Source organism: Drosophila montana, unplaced genomic scaffold, assembly GCF_035044405.1.
Source record: "Drosophila montana isolate Dmon_TW-CO22-7 unplaced genomic scaffold, ASM3504440v1 contig_2583_1, whole genome shotgun sequence".
Lineage (NCBI taxonomy): Eukaryota > Metazoa > Arthropoda > Insecta > Diptera > Drosophilidae > Drosophila > Drosophila montana.
This window is the reverse complement of record NW_026997446.1, coordinates 123,519-142,470: the sequence shown is the minus strand read 5'-3', so window position 1 is coordinate 142,470 and position 18,952 is coordinate 123,519. Positions and strand designations below refer to the sequence as shown.

General features: G+C 42.8%; 4 protein-coding genes and 3 non-coding genes across 10 annotated transcripts; 4 read left to right on the top strand and 3 right to left on the bottom strand.

Annotated features, from left to right (window-relative positions):
• Positions 1-1,205: 1,205 nt before the first annotated feature.
• Larp4B (La-related protein 4B) lies at positions 1,206-10,723 on the bottom strand. Of its 4 annotated transcripts, none has more exons than XM_064683293.1 (8): positions 10,472-10,723; positions 7,529-8,387; positions 7,216-7,465; positions 6,188-6,580; positions 5,023-6,126; positions 2,832-4,902; positions 2,382-2,738; positions 1,206-2,319 (listed from the first exon to the last, which is right to left on the bottom strand). In XM_064683293.1, exons 2-7 carry the CDS (start codon positions 8,371-8,373, stop codon positions 2,578-2,580), a joined length of 4,824 nt encoding a protein of 1,607 aa, XP_064539363.1. In that variant the 5' UTR covers positions 8,374-8,387; positions 10,472-10,723; the 3' UTR covers positions 1,206-2,319; positions 2,382-2,577. The 4 variants fall into 4 exon arrangements, with proteins under 4 accessions (XP_064539363.1, XP_064539362.1, XP_064539365.1 ...); XM_064683292.1 differs by lacking the exon at positions 10,472-10,723 and adding an exon at positions 9,220-10,115; XM_064683295.1 differs by lacking the exon at positions 10,472-10,723 and adding an exon at positions 9,934-10,115.
• A 699-nt stretch (positions 10,724-11,422) lies between these two features.
• Positions 11,423-12,478, bottom strand: eIF1 (eukaryotic translation initiation factor eIF1). The gene is made up of 3 exons (XM_064683250.1): positions 12,311-12,478; positions 11,909-12,066; positions 11,423-11,822 (listed from the first exon to the last, which is right to left on the bottom strand). The coding sequence occupies exons 1-3, from the start codon at positions 12,336-12,338 to the stop codon at positions 11,676-11,678; spliced, it is 333 nt and encodes a 110-aa protein (XP_064539320.1). The 5' UTR covers positions 12,339-12,478; the 3' UTR covers positions 11,423-11,675.
• Positions 12,479-12,571: 93 nt separating this feature from the next.
• On the top strand, positions 12,572-14,547 carry RpL28 (ribosomal protein L28). Its single transcript, XM_064683249.1, has 4 exons — positions 12,572-12,627; positions 13,474-13,573; positions 13,764-14,006; positions 14,374-14,547. Exons 2-4 carry the CDS (start codon positions 13,481-13,483, stop codon positions 14,470-14,472), a joined length of 435 nt encoding a protein of 144 aa, XP_064539319.1. The 5' UTR covers positions 12,572-12,627; positions 13,474-13,480; the 3' UTR covers positions 14,473-14,547.
• LOC135429106 (small nucleolar RNA CD11) lies at positions 12,819-12,894 on the top strand. Its single transcript, XR_010436370.1, has one exon. It is a non-coding gene; the product is annotated as a small nucleolar RNA CD11 (small nucleolar RNA).
• Positions 13,136-13,210, top strand: LOC135429105 (small nucleolar RNA CD11). Its single transcript, XR_010436369.1, has one exon. It is a non-coding gene; the product is annotated as a small nucleolar RNA CD11 (small nucleolar RNA).
• Positions 13,340-13,413, top strand: LOC135429104 (small nucleolar RNA CD11). The gene has a single exon (XR_010436368.1). It is a non-coding gene; the product is annotated as a small nucleolar RNA CD11 (small nucleolar RNA).
• A 57-nt stretch (positions 14,548-14,604) lies between the features above and the next one.
• On the bottom strand, positions 14,605-18,536 carry FoxL1 (Forkhead box L1). Its single transcript, XM_064683248.1, has 3 exons — positions 18,169-18,536; positions 15,157-15,409; positions 14,605-15,092 (listed from the first exon to the last, which is right to left on the bottom strand). Exons 1-3 carry the CDS (start codon positions 18,534-18,536, stop codon positions 14,655-14,657), a joined length of 1,059 nt encoding a protein of 352 aa, XP_064539318.1. The 3' UTR covers positions 14,605-14,654.
• Positions 18,537-18,952: the final 416 nt, after the last annotated feature.

Sequence of the window (18,952 nt, the reverse complement as noted above, 5' to 3'; positions counted from 1 at the left end):
AAACTATGCTCCTTTTGTGTAGATGTGTGTATGTGTGTGTGAGTGTGTGTGTATACGCACACCACTGAGCAAGGGGCGGGTCGTCGTGGACTCGCTCTGGACGTGGACTAGCGGCAACAATTGTGTTTAACAAATAATACAACTTTAATCATACAAAATGTGCTTAGTATGGTCTACTCAGTGGAGCGAGTATATATGTATACATATAGATATATATACATAGATATAAATGTATTTAGTATAGGCACTTAGCATATTCGATTGTTTTTATAGAATCCAAATATATGTTTACTTTAAGTTAATAATATATACACATATATATATATTTATATGTATGTAGGGGCATATATATATATATATAATGTATATTATATAAAATGGGAGACACTGGCTTGTGGGAGAGGGGCTGGCTGCAAAAGAGGGGGGAGGGGGGGGGAGAGAAACACTTTTCATTTTGGTATACTATAATTATTTAGCAGTTATCTACTTTGAGAGAACTCTCACTCGAATCGAAGAAAGTCAAAAGGAACACGCTTTCTTTTTTTTGTGTGTGTATGTTTTTGGAAGTGAAAGGGCGGAGGACGCAATCCGATTGTCGAATCGAATATTTTGCCTAACTTTAAGAATATGGGATATATCTTAGCATAATCACTTAACGCTAGCATTAGCTTAGGCTGTACTGTATACATATATATTTATATATATATATATATATATATCATGTATCGTATGCGCTTAGTTCCTACATAGATTAGCTTCTGCCAATTTGTTTATGCCTTAAGATTAATTTACTTGCTTATACACTTGAACTTCAAAATCAAATTAAAGGTTTTCTCATAGCTTTATATTCCTCCGTTGCAGTTGTCTCTTGTGCGTACAAAATCATAATCGAAATTAATACGAATTAAATATTTAAAAAAAAAAAACAAGAAAGAAAATCCAACAAAAAAGCATAATGAGCATTAGTATTAAATACAAACATTTTTTTTTCTTCAACATTTTTGTGAATTTTTTTCGTTTTTTTGTGGGTCAACCAAAGCAAAAAAAAGTAAAATGTAAGAATTAATTTTACATAGTTATATATATGATTATATATATATATATAAGTATATATAATTTTAAATGCCTATTTGTGTTTGTCCTAAACCGCATAGAAATTTCACTGTATGTGTGTGTGTGTGTGTGTGTGGGCGAGTCTGTGTGTGTTTCTTTATGGCACCTTTTGCTATCTTTTTGTTTAGTTTTTTTTTTTTAGTTTATGTGTCGTTGTCTATACAAAAATAGTTTTGTATTTGTTGAGAGTAACACGAATTGTTTTAATATTAGTTATTTGTTCTGCGTTATAAAATTTGCTTTAACTTGTTTTTGGTTTTAGTTTTTCTCGAGAAATGTGTGTGTGTGAAACCATCGAACTGAGAAAATTGCCCTTATATGTGGAAGAAATGCAATTTCAAAATGTTTGCAATCATTTCCATATACATATAAGTGTACGAGAGTGTATGTGTGTGTGTGTGTGTGTGTGTGCCAGTCTGTGTCCGTGTTAACGGGTTCCTTTAGGACATGAAATAAGTACAACAAAAACTCCCAAAGGTTCGAAATAAACTAAAAAGACTTCAATGGTCGCTGCTATCAGACAAACTGATAAAGTTTATAATAATATTAAAAAAATGAAAAGAAACAAATGTTATGGGACTAGCGCATATATAGCCCGATCTATATAGGTAGAACTCTCGTATAGGCTGTGTGTGTGTGTGTGTGTGTGTGTGTGCTATAATCTATTCAAGTTTTAGCATATAAGCAAATGAAAATTAACGTTCGATAATCAACACATGATGATGAAGAACATGATTCACCGGCAATGAGTAATGGATTATTAATAATGATTAATGCTATTCTTTTTGTTGTTGTCGTTATTTAGCTAACATCCCAAACGGATGCAACTTGGCTGACTTCAATCAAACAATTTACATTAATCGTAATCGTAAACTTAACTTCCCCCTCTCTCTTTCTCTATATATATATACGCTATATATATACACGCTATATATATATATATATATATACGCTCTACCAATTCATCATCGTTGCGCTAATCTACATGTGTTTTGATGTGTGTGTGTGTGTATCTAGGTTTAAGCTAAGATAAATTAACTTTAACTGATTATACATATATAGATGTGAGAGTCTCTGCGTGTGTGTGTGTGTGTTTTCATTAATGTTATGCACCATTATTCCTTTGCCTATGCTTTATCATATTATATGATAACTGGTCCAAGCCGGTGTCGCCCCCTTTAATCTCTCCTCAGTGCGACGCCAACTCTGCAAGGGGGGGAATATATGTTAAATAATTGTTGAATGCAAATGGAACAATTCAAACTTACCTTATATATATGCCTCCTTGGTTAGCTCGTAAATATCTATAGCGCTTATAGATATAACAAAAAACGGCTTTTCTTTGTATTTACACATGGAATTTATGTACAGTACGGGGGGGGGGGGGGGGGGGGGTAACGGGGGCGGCTTCTAGCAAAGTATTCATTTTCACATTTGTCGCAGATTTGGCGACCTGCTTTGCTTCTAAGAGTTATTGGATCTCGATTTGCGACCGCTTTGATTGGCATTCGTATTGTTGTGATCAGAGGATGATCCATAGTGTTGCGGTGGTTTCTCCTTGCTCTGCTGGCGCGAGCTGCCGGCAATCTGTGCCGCATTCGGACGCGACTCGCGCTGAGCAGCATCTGTTATAAAGTGAACATAAGTTATTGTTGGTATAGATTGGATAATAGAGCCCAGAACCGGGGTTCTATTAAATAGCTCACGATTATACTTACCCTTCTCCTTTGCCTGTGTCTGCGTGCCGCCGGCGGCTTTGCCCGCCTGCGCAGCTGCGGCCGTTGGCGGCGCTGCGGCCAGACGCTTTTCAGTTGTGACAGTCGGTGCGACTTTGTCGGCCGTGGGCGTGGCTTCCAGCTCCAGCTTATGGCTGGCCGTGGGCGAGACAGCAGCGCCGTCCTTGGCCTCGGCGGCGGTCTTGTGATGCTGCGCCACCTGCGCATAGCTGAGTTTGCTAGCGCCGGTTGCGGTTGCGGCCGCGGCAATATTCTCCGTTGACACTGAATTGGGGGGGGAGGATGTGGAGGTGGCGACGCTTTTGTGTTTGTTGTTGTTGCTGGCATCTTTGCCGGTGGCGCCAGTGTTGAGCTCCTTTTTGGTGTGTTGCTGCTGCGTGTTAGCCGCGGCCGGCTTCTTGTGTTGGCCCAGACTAAGACTCGGCTCGTTGAAGCCGGTGGTGGCCAGCGTGGTTGCCACGTGGTGGATGCCACTGCAGGCGCCAGCGCCCGAGATCGGCGGCATATGCCCTATGGCCATGGGCAGTGCACCAGGCGCGGCCATGCCGCGCACATAGTCATTTGTCATCTGCTGCTGCTCGACTTGGCGCTGCTTGCCGCCGCCTTGTATTGGATGCATTTCATCCTCAGTCTTGTTTGATTTATCCAGCTGCTGAGCAGCAGCGCCAACAGCAGCTGCCTCTTCACCGGCAGCTGTTGCTGTCGTCGTCATCGTCGTCGTCGTCGTATTGTTATTGTTGTTGCTCAACTTGTTGCTGGCATTGATATTTGGTGTTATACACTTTATCACATTGATCGGGTTATTACTAGAGCTCTGCTTAGTAAAGTTTTTAGTATTGTTGCCCGCCTCAGCTGGAGCTGGAGCTGGAGCTACGACTACCATTGCGGGCGTGGGACTAATGGCCAGATTGCGCTGCTGCTGCTGCTGATAATGTTGCTGCTGGGGCAAATGCTGCTGTTGTTGTTGCTGCTGCTGCTGCTGCTGTTGTTGTAGTTGATTTGGATGTCGGTTCGGTGCAGCAGCAACGGCGGCGACGGCGGCATCCTTGCGCGCTTTGCCTTTGCCGCCCGTCCGTACGACGTCCGCGAGGCGATTCTCGGGCCAGCCAGCTGCAGCCGCCGTTGAGGAGTTGCTGGAGGAACTATGCGCATTGCTCTCGGCATGCTGATGATTGCTTGAACGCGGCTCCTCACCACTGCATTCAGGCTGATGATGGGCCTGACTCTGATTGGCCGTCTGCTGCTTGTGGCTCAGCCCGCTCGCCGATGAGGATGAGTTGCTGCTGGAGTTATGCATGGAAGCGTTGCTGTGGCTGTGATGATGATGATGATGATGTGCCCCATGTGCCGGCGCCGAGGTAGCCGGCAGCGGTGGAAAGGCGGACGCCTCCAAATCAAATTGCGGCGGCTGTGCTGGAGCCGCCGGCTGCTGCTGCTGCTGTTGTTGCTGCTGCTGCTGCTGCAGCTGCTGCTGGTGATGATGCGCATTGTGGCCCTGATAGCCCATGCTGATGCCATGGTGCAAGCCGCGCTCATTGCTGCTGCTGCCACTGCCACCGCCGCCGCCTCCTCCTCCGCCGCCGCCGCCTCCGCCGCCACTGCTGCTGCTGGCGCCAATGTTGTTCGACATGTTGCTGTTGTTGCTGCTGCTGCTAACCCCCAGCCCGCCGCTGTTGCCCACATTGCTGCCAATCGAGTTGTGATGATGATGATGATGATAACTATGGCTCGAGCTTTGCTGTGCAGCTGGCACATGATGTTGTTGCTGCTGCTGCTGCTGCTGTTGTTGTTGTTGTTGCTGCTGCTGCTGCTGCTGGGAGGGCAGCGCGCTATGGCTGTGATTATGATGATGATGATGCGACATGGACGCATGCTGCTGAGCATGATAGTTGGGATTATAATTGTTGCCCTTGTAATTGCCGCGATGCTGCGGCGGCGCCGGTTGTGCCTCATGAGTGCTGCTATAATGACTCTCGCGATGCGTCGACTGCACGTTATTCGTGGACGAGGCAGACGACGAGGAGAGCAGCTGCTGCGGCGAGCCGCCATAGATCTGCAATAAGCAATAGATGAGTAAGAAAATTCAGTTGTAAGGAATAGAGCCCTGCATCGAGTCCATGGAAAGACGATCCAGATAATCGAGTCCGATGCAGGGCTCTAGTGTGGGACTTACATTAACACGACCGCCTGGCGAGTAGTTGAGGCCGCCTTCTTCGTCGCGCCGGCGACGACGCGGACGTGTCTGCCAGTGCAGCGGCTGTGGCTCCTTGCCGCCAATGGAAGTGGCCAGCGATGATGAGGAGCTGGCCGACATGTTGCTGCGACTCGGCTGCATGCCATGCGAGCTGCCACCGTGCTCGACAACAACAACATTATCGCCGCCGCCGCTAGCTTCCTGCAGCTCAACGGGCTGTGCGGCATGCACCACCAGGTGATGATGCTGCTGTTGCTGCTGTCCAGGCTGCGGTGCCAGCGTCAACGTTGCAGTGTGTGAATTGGCGTATGTTGAGTGCGTCGAGCTGGCGGCGGCACTCGAGGAAGGCAATTGATAGTGGGTTTGCTGCTGCTGCTGCTGTGGCTGATGGTGAGCATGGCTGCTGGGCAGCGTTTGCACCTGGGTGGTGCTGTAGTGATGGTAGCTCTTTTCCAGATTCTTCTGAATGCCACCCTTCCAGTTAGTCTTGAGCGCATATCGCGTGGAGCCAGCCGAGTTTCCACTCACAATTTGTTGTTGCACCTGCTGTTGCTGGCTGGAGTTCGCCGGCTGCTGCTGTTGCTGCAGCTGCTGATGCTGTTGCACCTGTTGCACCTGTTGCTGCTGTTGTTGTTGTTGTTGCTGCTGCTGTTGTATTGGATCCACAATGGCAGCCGGCACCACGCTGATGCCACGCAGCGTCGTTGGCATGATGATGTTGCCGCTCTGGATATGCGAAGACGTCTGTTGTTGTTGTTGTTGCTGTGCATTGCGCGGCGGCTTGCTGCGCAGCTCGCCGCGCGGTCCTGCGCCGGTCAGGTTGTTCGGATTGCCGCGATTGTTGCTATTGTAGCGACCGCCGCCGCCGGCGCCGCTCTGCGGCTTATTCGTAACGATTTGTGTGGCGGGCGGTGGTGCTGTTGTAAAATTGGCAGCGACAGCCTGCGGTGCCAGACCATTTGCTGCATATATGTTGCCGCCAATCTCATAGAAGTTCTGGCCATGCGCCGCCGCTGTCGCCGCGGCCACAGTGGTCGGTTGCCACGGCATCAGGCCCGTGTAGAACGGTTGCTGCTGAAAGGGCTGCAAAAAGATTGAGATTCAATACCGGGCTCTAGTGGAAAAGATATGCGTCAATACTTACGATCAGAACCTGGCCACCGTAGGGCACCGTGGCCGGTGTTAGGGCGCCATTGCCGGCATATACAAAACGCTGTGGTGCCGCATTGTAGCTGACGGCAGCGGCGGCAGCTGCAGCGGCGCCAGCGGCAGCGGCTGGATCATATACTGCGGCAGTTGGCGGTGAGTTGAGACGATAGCCGTTCTTAATATTTGGTACAGCAGGTATTCTATTGATAAATGACTTGGGCTTGATGCGCGCCATTATGGGCTTGCCCTGAAACTCCTTGACCTCCTCGCGCAAATACTTGAAGGCCTTCTGTGCATCCTCGTCCGACTCGAATGTGATGTACCACGAGTTGTTGGCCGCAAATTCACAGGCAATCGGGCGCGGGCAGTTCTCGCTGCTGAACAGCGCCTGTGTGCAAAAAGGAGGAGAACATAAGTATGGAGAGCTTTTATATATGTTGATAATATTTTGCTAAATTGGGTGGGAGTAAGCCTCTAATGCCGGCAGAAAAAGGACGAGCCTATGCAAAGAATGTGTCAATAGATATATTTGGTATTTCCCAGCCTTGTCCCGGTCAAGTCTTGTTTCTAATTTAATACCATTTTTCACCCATTTTCCGCCCGTATGAAATTTTATTCTATACTATACACTATATACATATATATATATACTATATATACGATATATCTATACATACCATCTTGAACTTTACTTTCCAAGTTATATTTTACATAGCACACCGCATTTCGTTGCAAAGTGTGAAGCATCTCAAATTAAATTTCACAAAGATTTTCTTCTCAACTTAAGCTAACTACAGTGAATATTAGTCAGTCAGTCGAGTCGGAATATATAGCCTCATATATTTAGATGGGGCATAATCGAAAAAGTAGTTGCTCATATCTGGGAAAGAAACTGCGACCTAAGCTCGATCATTATTTTCGAGAATTGTGTGTGTGGGTAATATTGGTTGCGCGGTCATCTCTAATTGAATTTGGTTTTGGTTGCTGGGTGAGCAGAGCAGAGCGGAGCAGCCGCCGCATTACCTTGACGTCATCGAGTGGCGTGTTGTCGGATATTTCGCGCAATATGATGATGCAACGTTTGTGGTTGGGGCGCACGCGCAGACCCTCGTCATCGACCTGAACGTTGGGCGATTCGCGCAGCACCTCGGTAATCAGGTTGATGTCCTTGGTTAGTTTCTTAACAAGATTAAAATTGGCCACTGTCTTTATGAGCACATATTGATCGCTGTCCATTTGGGACACTAGATAAGTATCGGTTGCCAGATTCTCTCTGCAAAAAAGGTGTAAAATCAGTTTGTGTGTGTGCGTGTGTGTGTGTGCAGGTAGTTGTTACCTGCAAAAGTAATAGTCCAGCTGCGTGGCCAGCATCTGCTTGAGCTTGTCCAGCGGCATGCCACATTCATCGGCCGCCAGCTGCTGCTGCTGCTGCTGCTGCTGTGCGATGAGCTCGGGCTGCTGCTGCTGCTCGAGGGCAACTAAATTCGTTTGGTTAACGCCAGGTACGAGGGCCTCTGTGGTATAGCAGACGAGGTTGCCATCTTGAGTCTGAGCGATGGCTCCATTCATGATGGCGTATTCGGTATTGTCAAGAGCGTTTGCCTGAATGCTTTCCCCAGTGGACGGCAGCGGCGGCAGCGGCGGTTGCAACGGTTGCAGCGGCTGCTGAGCCGGATGACCGTACTGCAAAAGCTGTTGTCCCGGATGCGGATGAGCCTGCAGATGTAACTGGGCCGTAGCCGGCGTTACCGCCTGCACCGTTTGGATGGTCTGCGTTGATTGCTGTTGCTGTTGTTGTTGTTGTTGCTGCTGCTGCTGCTGAGCGGCGGCTGCAGCGGCAACTGCCACAGCGTGGGCGTGCGTATGAGAGATGAGCTGCTGCTGGTGCTGCTGATGCTGATGTGGATGTTGTTGTGGCTGTGGATGCTGCTGCTGCTGCTGTTGTTGTTGTTGCTGCTGCTGCTGTGAATGCTGTGCGGGCTGTGCTGTTGGGGGCGCTACTGTTCCTGTTGGTGTGCCTCCTGCTGCAGCTGCTGCTGCTGCTGTGATTATGGGTATATGAGCTGCTGTCGGTGCTGCGATCTGTGTCGGTGTGCCAAACAGGTTGGTAGCTAACATTGCCGTTTCAACAGGAACATTGGTGTAAACAGGCGGCTGAATCTTGACAGCATCTCCATTCATATAGACGTAACCTCCTGCAGTGAAAGCAAAAAAATATATTAAACTCTTAAGCAAGACGCAATTACAAATGATAAACAACAAAACAACCATTTACTACGTTCTAAGAAATTGGTCACAACTCCGAAAACCCTTCTTAGCCAAGTAAAAAAGGTAAACACGCCTATTTAACTCTTTTCAAGCTAAATTTCGCTATATTCAGGCTAAGTCTGCTGGAAACAGTTAAATTATAGATTGATTTAGCTAGTTTCTTTGTGTGCTCAGAAAGCTAATTCAGTTAATTTTAGCCATTTTTAACATGGGATTTAGCTACTTTATTGAAGCGACAGTTGGCAACACTGGCGTTGTAATTGGAAGCAGAGGCTCCAATCGGGCACTGAAAATTCAATAGGAATTGTATTGCTGGCTAGACGCATTTCTTGTGGATTTCATTAATATGCGTATGTATGTATAGTTTAATTGCACAAACAAACAAATGAACAGTCGCCGCCAGCTAATTTGATCCTAAACATAACCACAAAAGGTGGAGGATGGGGTGGGTTGGTGGCAAGGGGAGCTGCGGCTGCTACTGCAAAAAAACTTTGCGTTTTGGCCTCACCTTAAAGTAATGCAGCATACGCAATGTATGTGTTTGTATATATGTGGATGTGTTCCTATGTACTCGCCTATATGCGTATGCATCTTTGTGCATACGTATGTGTAAGTGCGGGGGCATTGTTTTGCCTCTGTATTGGTAAATGGTCATGTATGCATGTATTTATATATATATATATATTTATTTGTATGAATGTTGTATGTGCCCCGCATAATTGTTTGATTTATAAATTGAGAATTGAAATTTCTACTAACCTAGGTAATATTCCATGGTAACGTATGTTGGGGAATTGTCAAGAATTCCACACACACACAAACAAACACTTAAAGACACAACTCGCTTCTTCTTTTTTCTACTCCTCTTTCAAAAACGAACACCCGACAGCCCCAAAAACTTGCACACACGACACACACACTCACAACCACAGACTTGCACTCGCTCACTCACACTCACACACACACACACACACGCACGCACACGCACACAACACACGCGCGCTGCCTTGTTGCGGCTGCGGCTGCTGCTGCCACCCAGCTGAGACTTTTTTAGTTGGAAATTTTGATTTTCACTTTATATATTCGGATTGCATTAAACTTGAGTATGATGCGAATTACACACAATTCAGCAGTGATTTCTTCCTTCTTCCTTCACTTGATATTTATTTATTTATACTGCTGCAATTGCTGTTGGAACTAGTCGCTATCACTGTCTCCTCTCATATTCTCATCTCGACTCGTGCCTCATTCATTTTCTTCCAACTTCGACCGTTGTCGTCTAGTTTTCCGTGTCTCTGGCTTCAATGACTTAATTTTTGTTCTCATTTAGTTTTCTTTTCCGTGGCTATTTTCGCTTTTCTTCTTTGCCCTCCTTCCCTTGCTTTTTTTCGCACTCAAATATACGCAGAATAAAAATTGAAATTGGCCCGAGTACCGAACCAGCAATTGATTTTTTTTTTGTTGTTTTCTCACGTCCAAGTTGCACCACCGCACCAGCAAAATTCGTTTAAACAAAATACTTGATTGTTGCAAATGTTTTAAATAATATTTATTGGTTGTTTTCGACAACGAACTCGTCACGCGAAAATTTTTTTATAAAGCCAAAAATTTGACGTCTCATCGTTATAGAAAAACTTTCGCCCGTTCCTTTTGTCAAACGTTTCGATACACCAATGTTTGCACGGTTGCATGCGGCGAAAACACACACAAAAACCAACTGACAACTAGAAAGCGAAGCCAAAAAAACTGCAAGAATACGCGCACGCTTTTTGAATATTGAATGACACTGAGCACTATTCCTATTAAGAAATAACTATTTTGACTGCTCTGGTTCTGTGACAATTGCTAAGCACACATAATTTAGTGGCGTTGGGCTGGAACGCTGGGAACGAATTTTGAGAACCTTATAATATATTTTGCTAATTAAACAAAATGCATACGCTAGGGCGTTCAAATGTCATCAAGAATGAGTGTCACAAGATGAAACAAACACAAAAAGAACTGTACTCACCGCGTAGCGTAATATTTCGTTTGCCAATAGACCCCTTAGCAATTATTATTTTTGGTTGCAGCTCTTTTGATAGACCGTCGAATTGAATTGAAAACCACTTGTTATGTGTGTTCTAGGGCACTCGCAGCGATTGCGATTGCTAAGCGAAACACCACACGTTCCGCGTGGTGCGCGTACTCGTATTTAAAGACTTTGGTTTTTTTTTTTGAAAAAAAATTAACAAAATACACAATTTGTGCATGAATAATGTAAATTAAATTGTGATTTATGAATTACAATTTTACTGCTGCCGTCAAAACTACAATGTGTGATTGTGGTGGTCGCCGATAGGCAATGATAGTTTTCAGAAAGAATGATAGAAGTTCGATAAGTGAAAATCGATTTCTTATATTTCCGATAATAAATACCTGATATCAAATCTAGGACTGCAAAAGCACCACACCTGACTTTTGTATGAATAATATGGTCTATAAGTCTGTAAACAGGTTTATCATTTAATTTTGCATTGTATGTCATCCGAATTTAATAGGCTACTGTAAGGTTTGGGGAAATAATATTTGAATTTGAATGAAAGTGTGACCATTGTTACGTGATATCGATATATCAGACATCCATTAATATGGAGACTTGTTTATAATTTTGGTTAGATATTTAAATAATTTGTATAAAATGTTTCGTTAATAGAATATAGAAGAGATATGAAAACTGTATTATTACAGTTGTTTGTATAAAATTTAAGTCGCAGAATACCTTTCGATACTTTTCGAAATACGTCATCAACATGGCGGCTGTAAGACTGACGCCGATACAACCTTGGAACTGTTAATGGTCACCGGCCAGGCCGTGTAACTATTTAATTTTAATACAAGGATTAGTTAAAAATTACAAAAAAAACCTATAAATGATGAGTATCTTATTAAATAGTAAATATATATGAATACACTCAGATGCTTATTTAAAATGAACATTTAATTTTATTTAACTTGTAATATTAACATTGTTCGCAGTTAATGGTCTATTGCTTTTGTCTTTATATAAATGTATTTATCAAGAGTTTTAGTTGATCGGAACAAAGAACTTTAGCAAGTTTGGTATACATATAATATATATATCTATATTTATATGTGTATGTGAGTGTGTAGGTATGTGTGTAGTGTAAGACTTGTATGGAAATCCACACTTTTGTTTCTCCCTTGGCATTAGTTTAGAAGCCGTGAACTTTCAATTGATCAGGCTTCGCTAGTCCCACCTTGGTCAACCATTGGCAGATGTTTTCACGTTGATCGCCCTGCAGTTGCAGAACTTCACCATACTCTGGATGTTCAATCACAGTCCCATTGCAAGCAAATTCCTAGACATCAAAAAATTGTTTAACAAATATTCATTTGTATTTGCATTTAAAATCAATATCTGAGCATTTAGCTTGCATGCACAAACCTTTTTACAGGAGCGGACTATTTTCTTCAAGTCATATTCTGCGGATAAGCCCTGAACAGTGGTCAATGTCTTGCGACCGTTCCTCTGTTGGATTCTTATGTGCACGAGTCCGTCTTGAATATCATCATCATTGCCCTTGATTGCATCAGCAAAGGGGTCTGAAATATAAACAAACATATATATATGTATATATATATGCATGAAAAATCTGTAATCACACCCGTGCTGCATGCCCACGTCCCATTTACATAAATATGTACGTATGTATGTAAGTTCACATTGATGACTAGACTAGCCCGTGTCAGCAGCCATTTTATGTGTACATAGTACATACATACATGCATGTGTAAATTACGAGCTGCAAGTGTATTGGGTGGAAATGAAAACGTGCGTTGTCCTTACCACGAGTGTTTAAATTCTGGATGGACATACGACAATAAAAAGAAACCACAGCCTAAAACAAAAACTGTCTGAAACGTTTTAATACAATTCTTTACTTGAATTTAACTGTAATTTAACTTTTTTTTGCGAATAGAGCTTCGGAAATGTGTCTGACAAGTAGAGATGGCTTCAGGTATCGATACAGCACGCATACGGCGATGGCCTTTGCGGTGTATCGATATAAGCTGTTTAGCAACCATGTACGCTTAATCGCAGCCAAGTTCACCATGCGCGGTGTCTGCCATATTTCTTTCCTGCTTGTCTTTCAACGAGAAAAGGTAGGCATTTTGCATTTTGTCTTGATTTGGTTAAGTTATAGCTTACATAGCGTAGTGAACAACACAAAAATATGGCAGTTATGCAAACTGATTCAGTTGCGCCTTATTAAGAACAGCAATGGCCGCCAATGCGAGTTATATTGGAGGTAAAATTTTGTGTTAAACCCCACACGTGTATGGCGGCTGCTAGCAGCCCATTCTATGATGAACGATTTTGGCAGAAGAGCTCTTGAAGACTATATTCATCACCCAAGACTGAAGAATCCGTTTAGAAGCCAGCTTTTGGATTGTTGTGGAACCACGTAACTATATTTATACCATTTTCTCATTTCATGTGCGCCCCCCAATGTTGCTGCCCTGCCTTGCCTGTGTGTCTTGCTGCATTGTGGCGATAAAGGTAAGCACATGTGCAGTGAATGGGATATAGCCAGTGTTGCAATGCAGCTGTTTTATACAAAGTTGGACTAGTTTTAGAAGTCAATAAGCAGCTGTGGGCAACACTGGTTACAGTTTCTTAAGTGATGAACGATTTAACGGAAGAGTTCTTGAAGACTATATTCATCACCCAAGACTGATGCCCTTCATAAAACAACTACCATTATTCTGCAATTGATAGAAAACTAACCTGACTTTCTTCTATTTCATGTTCCCGCCATCTTGCTGCACCATTTCCTAAATAAAGGTAAGCACACGTGTAAAATATGATTTCAAGTGTTCCAAATCTGATGAATGAATTGGCAGAAGAGTTCTTGAAGACTATATTCATCACCCAAGACTGAATAACTAGCATTCAATACCCGTATGCGATCTTTAAGAATGGATGCTAACCCACTTTTTTACTTGCAGACGTACGATGGCAACCTCTTCGCACCTCAATTGGTTGATCATTCGCAACAACAACGCCTTCTTGTTGAAGAAGCGTGATGTGAAGAAACCCTTCAGCACAGTAAGTGTATATCACTATCTCTCGGCTTAAGTAAAATTGCCTGCTGTTCAATGATGTTTCCAATTTATAAACTTTCACAATGATATTTGAATACAACATGATAGTAACAATAATCTGACAACACTGGCAAATAATTAATGAATCTTCGAGTAAATCGGCATGATTAACAAGTATTCTCTCAACTCCAAAGGAACCCAGCAACTTGGCCAATGTCAGCTCTTACCGCTACAGCGGCATTGTGCACAAGAAAACTCTTGGAGTTGTGCCCGCTGCCGACAAGAAGGGCTTTACTGCCGTCTTGAAGAAGGGTAAATATGGCCAGCGTCCCGCCAAGAATACGGTGCGTGTTAACTTCAAGTCTGGTCCCCGCCGTTCGCTGAAGAAGCTGAAGAACCTCTTGACGGGCACCAAGTACCGCAAGGATCTGACACAGGTATATAACTATATAATCAGATAAGGCTGATTCTCTATACTATGATGATATCTATATTTTTACTACTACACCAAGATCGCAGAATGATCGTGTTGAATATTCTTTCTGATTGCATTTTGTAATTTACTAATCATATTTGTTTCGATGGAATATTAATGAAAATCCATAAAATTTGTTTACTTGCAGGTAATGTTGGACATTTAGTTTAAACCTTCTACTTATGAATCCTTTCATGATGAAATCTATTTAAATACTACCAAGATCGCAGAAGTGCCGTGTTGATGAATCTTTTCTGACTCAACAATATTTATATAATTTCTATATTAGCTTGTAAATGAGCATATTTTAAATGTCAATTTGTCTACAGGCTGCTCTCCGTCGTGCATCTGCCGTTCTGCGCTCCCAGAAGCCCGTTCAGGTCAAGGCCAAAAAACCCGTTCAGGTTTCGTCCAAGAAGCCCGAATAAATGTATTTGATATGGGAAATTGAGGAGTTGTTTTCTACTCGAGAATAAAAAAACAAAAAAACACGTTAAACCCTACATCAACCGATTGAAAATGTTTTGTTTATGTGGATACAAATAGTAAAACAACTTTAATAATTATTATTAATTAATGAATATGGAAAATCTAAACTTATGTACAATTGCTACGGTTTGCCGATTATGTTCTCAATTGTAAAGAGCGTCGTAGTCTTTGATCTGTTGGAGTTGGATGCGGGCGTGTCATCGCCAAGCAATTCCTGCAAACCTTTGAATGCCGTGTCGTTTGATGGAGGCGTAAAGGCGCTCGGGGAATGTGGATCTTCGCTCGGGACATTGTCTGCTGCGCTCTGGTTGGTTCTGCTCGAGCACGGGCTGGGCGGAGGAATGGGCTCCTGCCGGGCTTCGTTGTTAAAGAGATTGTTGAAACCGAAAGACACCGATAGATACTGGCGATGCAGCTCCGTGATGCGATCCGAATAGTTGGGCCTCAGTGCAGCCGGATTGGCCTCGCCGCAGAATATATCAAAGTCGGCCAGCGAGTCGCCGCCGGGGGATCTGCTGATCTCGCCCATTGTGCTGCCGTCGTTGCTCGCATTGGAATCCTTCGGGAATATGCCGAACAGTTTACTTAGAGCAGAGTCTACGCTTTTTGGAGAAGAGACTTACCTTGCCCGCATCCCGGTCGTAGCGGCTGGTGCTGGCGCAGTGTCTTCTCCTGGTGCGGCGCCGTCGGTAGTTGCCCTGCTCGAACATGTCCGTGGCGGAGGCATCCAGCATCCAATAGCTGCCCTTGCCGGCGCTGTCATTGTCGTCGATCGTGTTCTTATCCCGCGGCACCTTAACGAAGCAGTCGTTCAGCGACAGATTGTGCCGGATGGAGTTCTGCCAGCCCTGCTTGTTCTCACGGTAGTAGGGAAATCTGAGTGAGAGATTCAAAATATTATAATTTATCGATTGTGTTTTATCAAATGCAATCGAAACCAATATATCGATCTAATTTAGGGCTCGAACCGGCTTCCTGCCTTGAGGTTCGGTTCGTGAAACTGGTTTTTAACATCCATTCATCAGGATTTGGTTCTTAGATTAGCTTGCAATATATTTTTATACCCTAGCGAGGGTATAATAAATGTGTAATGCATAGAAAGAGACTACTCCGACCCCATAAAGTATATATTCTTAATAGCCATGTCAGTCCGTCCGTCCGTCCGTCTGTCCGTCTGTTTGTCTGTTTCTATGCGAACTGGTCTCTCAGTTTTAAAGCTATCGTCATGAAACTCTAAGCCTCTCTTTCTGTTGCACGCACTACATGTATCAGAACCAGCTGGATCGGACCGCTATATCATATAGCTGCCATAGAAACGATCGGTCGAAAATGTGGTTCTTGTATGAAAAACTTTTTTGTTTATTAAGATATCTTGACCAAAATCGTCATTTATTTGTTTTTATATGCTATCCATATATATGCAAAATCCCATCAACATCGGACTACTATATCATATAGCTGCCATAGGAACGATCGGTCGAAAATTAACTTGTTCTATGGAAAACTTTTTTGTTTTCTAAGATATCCTGATCAAGCTCGGCATTTATAAGTTTCACGTTGTTCCCTATATTTATGCAAAATCTCATTTATATCGGACCTCTATATCATATAGCTGCCATAGGAACGATCGGTCGGAAAGTAGGTTCTTGTATGAAAAACTTTTTTGTTTATCAAGATATCTTAACCACACTCGCCATTAACTATTTTCCCTATACGAGCAAAGCATTATGAAAAGGTTGAATCTGCAAGGGTATTAAATCTTCGGCGTGCCGAAGATAGCCCTTCTTTCTCGTTAAAATTGAATGAAACTTTTGCCTACTTAATTTTTAACTGCCCGTTCTACTGAAAATATCGAATGTTTTTAAATATTTTCACAGAGACTAGCCGGGCTACATTTAATTGGCATCTGCCAAATATAGTTAGATACGTGCAATAGTTGGGGGACAAGTAATTTATGGCTTAGAGCTGGGTCTAACTGAAAGGTTTCTTATTTTGAACCTTAATATTTTGGAAAACCAAAATAATTCGGGTTTCTTACAGTTGTAACCTGGGAAACTGCTTTCAGATTAAAAAATAAATTAAGCTTTCAGCCTTGATTCAATATAGGTGAAAGGATGTTTGGTTTATCGACCCAAACTGGAAACGCGCCAAAATAATTGTACGTCAGATGTTAATTCAAAATTTTCTGACATCTCGACTTGTTTATGTACAGAAATTATATATATTTATTTTCAACAGATAATTTCCATAAATATTTTAATGGGAAGTAAAACACAAACATGTACATACATTAATACTTTTTCTGGGCTGTAAACAAAGCATTCGACAAGTCCATTTCACGTCTAACTACTTTAAGGTTAGGCGTTTCATATAGAGGGTATATTATACATATGTCACGAAATGTAACGCATAGAATAAGATGTTAATGAGCCTATAATATATATATTATTGATTAGTATGAACGGACAAAAGGACATTCTTTCAGTTGCAATTCATGTAGCTAAAGATTGGTCGAAAATTAATTATAATTTTTTTGGAGATATCTTTACCAAAACTTGGCGTCTACGAGTTTTAATGTGTTCCTTATATATGTGTTCCCTATCATTGTATGATTTGGTTTTCGAGGAATCGATCAAAATATAAGTTAGCCTGTTTATCAAGAAATCTTTTCCATACTCTTTCTAAAAAAGACTTCTATGTGAACTGGCTTTTTATATCCTGAACCCATTGAAAATGGGTAAAGGGTATAATGTATTTGTGCAAATGTATGTAACAGGCAGAAGGAAGCATCTCCCACCACATAAAGTATATATATTCTTGATCAGCGTCAACAGACGAGTCGATCTAGCCATGTCCGTCTGTCCGTCCGTTCGTATTTATGAACGCAAGGATCTCAGAACCTATAAGAGCTAGAGACTTGAAATGTTGGCTGTAGGTCCTCCTAGTCCATGCGCAGATCGAGTTTGTTCCGATATTCGATAACTTGCCCCGTTTCCAAGTTATCGATAAAAATCGTATATATATATCAAGTATCTTTCATTTTATACCTATCGCCTGTTGGAAGAGGAGGGTTCAGGGTATCCCCTAGTCGGGAGCTCCCGACTAGTAAATGGAGGATCTGGCATATTGTTACTTTAGAGAAATTAACTTATCCATTATAAAGAACATATTATAGATATGCTGGAGGAATGGGTCAAAACATTACTTTTTGATATTAATTATTATCCTGTTGCTCAAGAAATCTTGAGCTTAACTAACTACCAACTTAACTAATCTTCCAACAAATCTGCTAAACCGTCTAAAAAGAACTTCTATATGATCTGGCTTTTCTTACTAAGGTAATTGAGGATCAAGAATATTCTTGCTTTCGGGAAACTTACTTATCCCTTATGAACTTTTTAAATAATCAGAATCTATCAATAAAGACTAACATATTATAGATATGCTCTGCATCTGGAGGAATGGGTCGAAAATGATTTATTTTATTATCCTGTTTCTCTAGAAATCTTTTCGAAACTCAGTAATTACGAATTTAACCAATCTTCCAAAATATCTAAAAAGGACTACTATATGATCTGACTTTCTTTCCCAAGGTAATTGAGAATCTGGAATATTCTTGCTTTCGAGAAACTTACTTATCCATTATGAACTTGTAGATGCCGCTGAGTGTCAATCTCTGGTTTGGGGCGCTGCTGATAGCCATCGCGATTAGCGCAATATATGAAAAGGGCGGTTTCTCGGGTCGATGATTGTTGTGCAAAAACGAGATGGGCAATGTCCAGATGTTGTTGTGCAGCGCCAGAAAGTTATCCATGCCCTGGTAATAGAACGCGGCAGGAAAACCGTTGCAGGCCAAGCCATCGCCGACGGCGGCGCCGACGGCTGCCAAGGGATTGGGATTCGTGGCGCGCAGATATTCCGGACAGGCCAACAAAGTGTTGACCAGCTGCTCGTTATCCCGAAGAGCTGAGGCCTGATTCGTATAGCACGCAGTGGGTAGCATATTAATTGGCTCCTATTTTATTTGAACCTAAATTTGAAGCCCTTTCAAGCACTTTTTAGTTAGAAACTTTTTCTCAGTTTCTCAGAGATTCTTTTTGTGAAAAACTTCGCACTTAATCACAGTTATTCAAAAGTATTTGCAGCAGCTTCTTTGGTATTTTTTGGTATTTTTTTTTTAAAAATATTTTTCAATCCGAGCGATCCGAGCGCATTGAAGTCCGATCGACAATTAAATGGTTTTTGTGGGAGGGCAGAGCACTTGCAAGTAAATTGTGGCGAGAGCGCAGCAGAGACTATAAATACACACACACACACACACACACACGTACACACACACACACACACACACACACACACACACATGCACTCGCTTGGGAGAGCATGTAAATATGCAGATCAGCAGAGAGCGTATCGAAA

Excerpts from the sequence above, each read along its gene's own strand:
- Larp4B (XM_064683292.1), bottom strand. Across the intron at positions 7,466-7,528 it reads CTGGACTATTACTTTTGCAG|AGAGAATCTGGCAACCGATA; the intron begins GTAACAACTACC and ends CCTTTTTTGCAG. Across the intron at positions 6,581-7,215 it reads CGCCACTCGATGACGTCAAG|GCGCTGTTCAGCAGCGAGAA; the intron begins GTAATGCGGCGG and ends TTTTGCACACAG.
- eIF1 (XM_064683250.1), bottom strand. The coding sequence starts at position 12,338 with ATGTCCATCCAGAATTTAAACACTCGTG. Across the intron at positions 12,067-12,310 it reads CCAGAATTTAAACACTCGTG|ACCCCTTTGCTGATGCAATC; the intron begins GTAAGGACAACG and ends TTTATATTTCAG. Across the intron at positions 11,823-11,908 it reads TAGTCCGCTCCTGTAAAAAG|GAATTTGCTTGCAATGGGAC; the intron begins GTTTGTGCATGC and ends TTTGATGTCTAG.
- RpL28 (XM_064683249.1), top strand. The coding sequence starts at position 13,481 with ATGGCAACCTCTTCGCACCTCAATTGGTTGATCATTCGCAACAACAAC. Across the intron at positions 13,574-13,763 it reads TGAAGAAACCCTTCAGCACA|GAACCCAGCAACTTGGCCAA; the intron begins GTAAGTGTATAT and ends TCAACTCCAAAG. Across the intron at positions 14,007-14,373 it reads ACCGCAAGGATCTGACACAG|GCTGCTCTCCGTCGTGCATC; the intron begins GTATATAACTAT and ends ATTTGTCTACAG.
- FoxL1 (XM_064683248.1), bottom strand. The coding sequence starts at position 18,536 with ATGCTACCCACTGCGTGCTATACGAATCAGGCCTCAGCTCTTCGGGAT. Across the intron at positions 15,410-18,168 it reads TACAAGTTCATAATGGATAA|ATTTCCCTACTACCGTGAGA; the intron begins GTAAGTTTCTCG and ends TCTCTCACTCAG. Across the intron at positions 15,093-15,156 it reads ACGACCGGGATGCGGGCAAG|GATTCCAATGCGAGCAACGA; the intron begins GTAAGTCTCTTC and ends ATATTCCCGAAG.